This window comes from Lycium ferocissimum, chromosome 5 (assembly GCF_029784015.1).
Source record: "Lycium ferocissimum isolate CSIRO_LF1 chromosome 5, AGI_CSIRO_Lferr_CH_V1, whole genome shotgun sequence".
NCBI lineage: Eukaryota > Viridiplantae > Streptophyta > Magnoliopsida > Solanales > Solanaceae > Lycium > Lycium ferocissimum.
The window spans coordinates 69,679,359-69,688,225 of NC_081346.1; the positions used below are offsets into that span (position 1 = coordinate 69,679,359).

The 8,867-nt window shown below is 35.0% G+C and overlaps 1 protein-coding gene across 6 annotated transcripts in view; it reads left to right on the top strand.

Annotated features, from left to right (window-relative positions):
* Nucleotides 1-2,653: 2,653 nt before the first annotated feature.
* The window catches only part of LOC132057225 (uncharacterized), a 33,262-nt gene continuing 27,048 nt past the window's right edge, over nt 2,654-8,867 (top strand). Inside the window, exons 1-7 of one of the 6 annotated variants that reach the window (XM_059449717.1) lie at nt 2,659-2,859; nt 4,148-4,215; nt 4,452-4,521; nt 5,875-6,420; nt 6,509-6,694; nt 7,147-7,260; nt 8,395-8,453. In XM_059449717.1, coding sequence (XP_059305700.1) covers nt 4,169-4,215; nt 4,452-4,521; nt 5,875-6,420; nt 6,509-6,694; nt 7,147-7,260; nt 8,395-8,453 — 1,022 coding nt within the window. In that variant the 5' untranslated portion in view covers nt 2,659-2,859; nt 4,148-4,168. The other 5 variants (XM_059449721.1, XM_059449720.1, XM_059449715.1 and 2 more) reach the window with 5 other exon arrangements.

Sequence of the window (8,867 nt, forward strand, 5' to 3'; positions counted from 1 at the left end):
CTACAATACCAAAGAATATTGGCCTCATCGAATTGTCCTCACCACAACCTACAATATCAACAAAGATTACCCTATTCAAGATTGTCCTCAGCATTGCCCTCAGCCACAACTACAATACCAGCAGCATTGCCCTCATCAGATTATCCTCGATTGCCCCCGTATCGCCTCACCACGCCTACAATACCAGCAACATTGCCCTCAACCACAACTACAATACCAAACAATATTGCCCTCATCAGGATTGTCCTCAGCCACAGCTACAATACCAGCAACATTGCCCTCAGCCACAACTCCAAGCCTAGCAATATTGCCCTTATCAGGTTGTCCTCAGCAATGCCCTCAGCCACAACTACAATACCAAGAACATTGCCTCTCAACCACGGCTGCAACACAACTACAATACCAAGAAGCGCCTCATCAGATTTCCCTTAACCACAACTATAATACCAAAGACATTGCCCTCACAACTACAATTGTCCCGCATTGCCCTCAACCCACAACTACAATACCAAGCATTGCCCCTCACCGATTGTCAACATTTCCTCAACCACGATAATACAACAAAGACGCCTCCCACAACTACAATACCGAGATTGCCCCAGCATTGCCTTCAGCATCCTCATTGCCCTCCTCATTCACATAAGGAGAAATGTTTTAAATCTTTGACCACCTGACTTTCAAGTGCGCAGTTGTGCGACATTTCGGATAGTACGACCTTCAACTTATGTTGTTTATCCTGATGCTTGGCATACCTAGCCTCAAGGCAAAGTTATCATCGGCCGCCCATTTGCGAAACGCTACAACCTGAGCTTTAACACCTTGATTCTCTTCATTTGCCATGTCTTTAATTTTTGACCACCTATCTGAGAGTTGACTAGCTATGCGACATTTCAGAACTTCAAATGCCTGGATCTGCATCCTCAAGCAGCAACTTCCATTTCTTGTAATAATCCCTGTACTTCCCATGCCCTAGAATGAGAGCTTTGTCATCATCATATTCCCAAACAAGAGACATGGTGAAAACCCTGTAATGAAAGGAGAGAACGACCTGAAACCCTAGTGAAGAACGCGAAAAGAGAAAAACCCTAGGCCAACTAGATTGCTGAGAAAGTGAAGACTATTTTTGAAAACCAGTTACAAAAATATAATTAATATTAATAATTTTTAAAATAATAGGTAATACGACCCGCCGTCTCAATTTATGTGAATCCTAGGCACAGAGTTTAAAAAGAAGAGAAGACTTGTAAACTTGTGGTGTTAAAAATGAGTCATATACATTTTGTGTGGCTATAAATCATTGCATAAAGGTAAATTGTTTCTAAATATAGAAAGAAGTCATTCTTTTTTACACGAACTAATAAAAAAATAAGTTCACATAAATTAAAACGAAGGGAGTATTTAATACTAATAGGTGTTGGAAATAACTACTAGTATTTACCAAGAAAAGAAAAGAAAAAGAAAGGTCGTTACCCTTGTAAAACATCATGAAAGCTCGCGAAGCGACACGCACGTGCTTCGCACATGACCTTGTTTCTCAAACACTACGTTAAAATACCGCTCCCTAGCAAGGTTTTCAGTTTACATTTCAACCCCCATATTCAGAGGTGGAGCCAGGATTTGAGGTTTGGGAGTTCGAAATTTTAAGACAGGACATCGACCTCAAGCTAATATATAACAAGCAAGGGCGTCTCGATAAAATTAATGGCTTAAAACTAAATTTTAATCCGAGACCTTAAATATAAACACATACATAAAAAAAAAAAATCTATTCTTGCCTTTTTTTTATTTTTTATAACTGTTGCTTTTACTTCACATAGTAACATTATTATTAATATTTACAATAGTGAGGATTAATTAAAGTTAATAACATGTTAGTCATGTGTTTTAAATACATTACCTTAGATGTTGTTGTAAAAACTTTATTTAATAATATGAAGATTTTGAGTAATGTAGTTCAAAGTTCTAAAGTATTTCTCTTAAAAAGTAGATAGTTTTTCCCTTCTTTTATTATATAATTTTTTTCTTCTTTTTACAATCTTCAATATTGTCTAAGAAAAAATAAAATCATAAAATTCATCCGTAAAAATTTTGGGGAGCTAAAGCAAAGGTTTTACTAACTTCAACCTTGAGCTACCCCTGATAACAACCATCAAACTAACGAACAAGTATCAATATTTAATATATTTTGAAAATCTAATTATGAGTTTGGCTCTGTGAAAGAAAACGATTAAAAAGAATGGTAACAACAAATATCTGGAGAATTCGATTTGCTTTTTGCTTATTAATTTGTCAATTTTATATTTTGTTTTTAAAATATAAAGTATTAAAAGAAATTCTGGTGATAGCAAAAAGGGAAAAAGTTACCCCAAAGGAAAAGAACTGCATGAGTTCAATTTATAAGTTCTTGTAATTTTAAAAAGTGAATTAAAAGAGAATCTTGCTTATTATAACAAAAAAAAATGAAAAAACATCTTCTCTAGCCTCTTCATTACGACTTAACCGTCCACTTATTTGTGTATATGGGTTCGCAATTAATAATATCTACCTTTACTGTTTTTTTATAATAAAAATATACGTCTACGCAAAAGCTACTGGATTCGCCCGAAACCCAACCCCCGCCCCGTCCCTTTAACAGTGTTCCTCCGCCCCTGCCCATATTTAAATTTACATTTACACAGAGCAAAATAGAAAATAAAAAAACAGAGCGAAACCGAAGCAGAAGATTAAGGAAGAAACTGTTGAATGCCCGTATTAAAAAATTAACCATTCGATCATTCCGAAAAACCCTAGATTTTTTACACTTCTCCAAATAATGACGGTTAAAAATTCACCTTTTTTCCCTAATTTTGAGCCCAAAAGGTACATTTTTTTACCCTTCTTTGAATATAAAATAAGCTTGAATTTCTATACATTTAGGATTTTAGTTATATTGGGTTGTAATTAAACACGTAAAAATATGTTTGAGTCAATTGGGATTTGTTATTTCATTGTATAGCTGCATTTTGTACGTTAGTTTTTGAGCCAAAAAAGGCGCACTTTTTACATTTTTTACCCTTGTTTCAATATAAAATAAGCTTGGATTTTATACACATTTGGGATTTTAGCTTTATTGGGGTTGTAATCAAACATGTTAAAAAGTATGTTTAATTTTGAGTCAAATGTGGATTTGTTATTTCATTGTATAGGTGCATTTGAGCTATGTAGGTGTAATTAAGGTTGACATTCAAGAATTGGTTTATTTGCATGGCATATTTACACTTGGCTATTAAAATTTAGGGAAAAGAAAAGAATTTGATTTTGACAGTTAAAAATTCTCCTTTTTCCTCAATTTTGAGCCCAAAAAGAACTTTTTTTACACTTTTTACACCTTCTTTCAATATAAAATAAGGTTGAATATATACACATGTAGGATTTTATCTGTATTGGATTGTAAACAAACAACTAAATATAAAAATATACGTCCAATTTTGAGTCTATGGGATTTGTTATTTCATTGTATAGGTGCATTTTGTACGTTAGTTTTTGAGCTATACAGGTGTAATTAAGGCCGATACTCAAGAATTTTTTATGCATGAGAATTTTACACTTGGGTATTTCAATTAAGGGAAAAGAAACAATTTTGAGTTTTTTTTTTGTTTTTTTTTCGATGAAATGTGTTGCGAGTTAACTCACTTTTGATTGATTGATGACTTATTAGTTGATCACATATTGATTCATCATTACCTTGCTATCAGAATTTAGGGAAAAGAACCATTCTTTTTTGGGTTTTTATGATGAAATGCGTAGCGCGTTAAATCATTGATTGATCAGTTATTATTAAATCATACATATCTGAATGTATTTCTTTTAGTTATGAGTTAAGGTATAGAGATAGATTCAAGATTTTGTTTTGGTTATCAAAAAGATAGATTCAAGATTTTTTTTTTTTTTTTTTTTTACTGAATTATTAGATCTTTCTAGATTTTGTTTCTCTTTCATAAGAAGTCATATTAGGTTTTAGAGAATCCGGGGATGAACCTTCTCGACACCAAAAACTTGGTGGGAGTAGGTAATGAGTTAGTGAGTGGAATGTCCTTCATGTCAATTGGTGTATGTATTTTTGTGATCTAAATTTGCTTGAGGAGAAAAAGATCGACATGGGCTGTAGGGTCAGAGACTTTGATGAAGTATGTTGTTATCCTTCTTGAGTAAGCGTTCGTTGGATGTTGATTCCAGGTAAAAGTGTTTTGGTCCTTCACCAATTAATATGGTTATATTGCTAAATTGAAGCAAATATTTGTACATTTTAGCAGCATTCGAATGTTGTGTTAATTTTGTGTGTTTCTTTTTTCTTGTATACCATGGTTAAATTTTTGGTTTTCTGTATTTCGGCTATTAAACTTGTGTTGAGATGTGTATCTTTAAGTGAAAGTAATAGAAATGTAAAGCATAATCTTTTATTATTTTGACAGGGATGCGTATGGATTTACTGTGAGACCACAACATCTTCAAAGATACAGAGAGTACGCTACTATATATAGGGTAATTGCTAGGTGTTTAGCTGTGCTGCCATTAATCACGTGCTATTGCTATTTATCGAATGATTGCAAACTGTACTTTATATTCATAGTGAACGCTTGTTTTCTTAACACTAAATGTGACCTCTTTTTTATATATTAAGCAAAATGAGGTAAGGTCTGTGTACATCCTATCCTCCCCAGACCCCACTTGTGGGATTACAATCGGTATGTTGTTGTTGTTGTTGTAAGCAAAAGGAAATTTAATGGAGAAAATAGGAATATTTGAAGAGATGTCATTTTTCTTTTAATTCTTTTGTTCTTTTGTGTATTTTGTTATAACTCTTTTGTTGCTTCCATTTTATGGAGAAGCTCAATTGCAAATTTGTAGATATTCAATACAGTAAGCTTCATTCCCAACTCTCTTAGTCCATGTATCTTTGACATTCTTCTGCACACAGGTATTTCTAACTTACATTAGAACACCTGATCTTGTTTGGCTTGCAAAAATATACAGAAATGTCATGCACACCTTAAAGTTTTCACTAGGCCACTTTTCCCTGTTTTAAAAATTTCACAGTGGACCCTTGTTTCTTCTTTGGAACTCAATTGGAAGTGAAATTAGTAGCAAAAATTCAAAAGCATAAAAAATTTCTTGTCTGGATGAACTGAAGAACTACTAAATAGTGGTTACAATTAAGAATAAAGATTCTGCTGAAATATGTACTCCTCCTAAGTAGATTTCTTTAAAACAAAATGCAATAGGAATTATAGGATAGATATGTTTACGCTATCACAAGCAAGGCACACAGAAAAGAGCACACGCAATACCAACATTATCAGTCTGACGGATTAATTCTTGAAGAACTGAACAACTGTTAGTTTTTTTTATTTTTTTTTATGGACCTGAGACTTCAACTTAAGTTTGGCGCTTTTAAAAAATAAATACTTTTTTGAACTGAAGTTAGTTTGGTGCTTTACGAGGTGCCATGTAGGTCCAGCAGTAGGGAAGGTTACATGTTACTTTTTGAAAATATTAGCAGATTCTGCACTTTCTGCCCTTTTAAGAACAAGGGTAGAATTGTTTAGTTTTGGTGCACCCAAGAAGTTATTGCCTGTATAGAAGATTGGGTGACATTTTTAGTGAACCATATTATTGTGTAGGTTCTCTTCTTTTTGGAATACGGCTTGTATATAGAGTTTTTTCTCACATTAACAAAATTATTTACCTTATCAAAAAGAAAACAAAAAGACAGATATGAAATGAACAAGGCTAGAAAACAGCGATAGTCTGGCATAATCTGATAGAAATGCAATCTGTTCAATCATCTGATTTGTTACTAGAATATTTCTAACAGTTTCATATGTATGTTTTTAGGAAGAGGAAGAAGAAAGATCACAGAAGTGGAAGGGCTTTCTTGATAATCAAGAAGAATCAAGTCAGCCACATGCTTCGGAGAAGTTGGATGTCAGGAAAACGGTTCTTGCACATGTGTCTCAAGAAGAAGGTGATGGTTCAGCTGGAGAGAATCCAGTTTCAGACCTTAAAACGGAAAATGATCTTAAAAGGGAGTTGCCAGCTTATCTACCCGCAAAATCCTGTCAGGCTTATACATGGGCTGAAATTAGAGCATCCTTGAGTCGTATTGATCATCTGATGAGCTTTCGTGTGAAGAAGACACCAAAGACGAGAGCTGAACTGTCAACTGGTGTTCACAATCATCTTGCAACTATTAAAGAGCCAGAGGGGTCAGAAGAAGAAAATGAGGAAGAATGTTCTGTCAATGAACAATTGTGTGATGGTACCAATACCTCTGCAGAAGTAGGTAATACCGGCAGTGGAGTTTCTCCAGAACTTTCCTTTCCTTGGAAAGAGCTAGAGTTCCTTGTTCGTGGAGGAGTTCCAAGGGATCTTAGGGGAGAGGTATTGCCTAGCATCTCTACCAGTTTAATGGTTTTCTGAAACCCAACATCAGAAACAATTTTGTAGCTAATCCCAATTGATTATCCAGGTATGGCAAGCTTTTGTCGGAGTTAGAGCACGTCGGCTGAAAAGATATTACTTGGATTTGCTTGATCCAGAAAGTGATACTGGTGATGGTGAGGAGCATGATGGACCGTCATTAGCTGAAGAGAATAAGCGGCGGAGTAAAGAAAGCGTTCATGTGCCAGAGAAATTGAGAAAGCAGATTGAGAAGGTCATTAGATGCATGGGCCCTGGACTTTATCGTTCAGTCTTTTCAATTTGTAGGTGCTACTTCTTTTTAGGGTCCATTCTGGTTGGTAATTCAACAATTTTGTAACAGATACTTCTGAAATACTCTTCATCATCTTCAACCTTTCTTGAGTTGCTCTTTTCCACTTGTCCAAAATCAAGTCTTACCAATTTTATCTCATTTTGAGCATCCTCCTCACTGATACATTTCCAGCTGCCAATGGATGTTCATCCTCTTTGACTTGGTGTAGAATATCTACTGTCATCCATTTTATTCTTCTCTTTGCTTTTTCTTTACTCTCTAGCTCTCTTCATAGACATAAAACTGGCCACACATATCTGCATGAACATTATTACTTTCATTTCATGTTTGATTGCATTTTCTTTGCATGCATCAGATGTTACTCTCTAGGCTAATGCTTTGGATATTTACAGGATCTTCCTCGAACCTTTCCTGGACATCCTGCACTAGACGAGAAAGGTCGAAATTCCTTAAGGCGTCTACTTATAGCATATGCTCGACACAATCCAGATGTAGGGTATTGCCAGGTGTGGCTTTTTTACTGAAGTGTTCCTTTACCATTGCTTTCGTTTCCTCACCGTTGGTTTCAAATCATGCTTTTAGTATGATGAAGGAAGCTATAATTGTGCCAAGTTGACATGCTAGATGAGGATATTTGCCAAGATTATAAGTACTTATGTCGCACCTGTGAAGTTGGTATAAAATGGAGAGAACATTTAGACAAAATGTGGAAACCATGAGCTGTGGAGCTAAAGCTGTTGATTGAATATAACTAAGCACTAACTATATGGGTATTAATGTGTGAATATCTCCTTCCCGATATATTTGATCTTTCTTTAGTGTGTTTCAATTTATTTGGCCCACTTCCGTAAATAGCAATCAATTTACATGGCACATCTTCTTTATTAGCTTAAATATCAAACTCAAAGTCTTAAGGCTACAGGTGGAGTAGATTAAGATCTTTATTGTTGCAGACCTAATAAACAAATAAAAAGTCCCATCTCTAACGACTTACTTGTAGATTAAAGATTCATAAATTTCAATATGGCAGCAGAGTAGGTAGAGGTTCTAAGATCAAGTCTCATAGCCACCCATTAACAAAATACTTCCACGTGCTTGGTCCGTACCCACACAAATGAATCATGTCCAGGCATGAGGGGTCATGTTGCAGAGCCGAAAGTTTTGGCAAATTAAGTTTCTTAGTTATCAAATGACACTTAAAAGGAGCGTGGTTGACTTTATTAAAATTATAAGAAAGAAGCACAATCGTAGTGGCTTTTCGTGAATACACTTGTTGCCTTCAATTTTTCATGCAAAATGAGATGGAAGAGAATTCCTTGAATTCCAAAGTAAGAAAGGGAAATAAAATGAGAGGAAATGCAGTCACTATTTCGGCCATAAGTTTTAAGAATACGGGGGTGCATTGTCTAAACATGATTTATTTTTCCTTAACAGCTACAAGATCAGATGGAAGTAGTTACCATTTAGAGTGGAACTTATTCTTTTCATTTGTCCATTGACGTGCATGTAGTTTTATTGTCTGTTTGCTCCTCCTGCACTCTAAACTATGATGTCCTTATTCGTTGAGATGGAAAACTTGATCACTTGTCACAGCTATCCTTTTCCATACTAAGTTCATCTGTTCTGTTATATTCTTGCAGGCAATGAATTTTTTTGCTGGTATTTTACTTCTAATGATGCCAGAAGAAAATGCATTCTGGTAAGTTCCCCGTGAAACTTCTTATCTCTTCTTTTCACGTGGAATATCCGTTTATACCCTGGGAGAAATTGTTACTGGAATGCGAATGGAGTTCTTTAATTCCGTGCCAAATGTTTTGTGCAAGTCCAAAGTTTGTAAAGATTGCGCAGGCTTTTGAGAAAGTATTTTATTCAAATATTTGCTTAATTTCATTCACTAGCAATGGTGCATCTATTAAATAAGTTGAAGAGTGAATAAACTGGACCAACAAGTTTAGGAAAGTTCGGTTCTCATTATTGTCGAGTATGATGTTGGGTTCCATCGGATGAATGATCAAGAGCTAGTCAACAATAACTGCTGGAGCAAGACCACAAATTATATTAGCACTAAGGGGAACAGGAGATATACTTTTTTTTTTTTTTTGGGGGTTTTTAA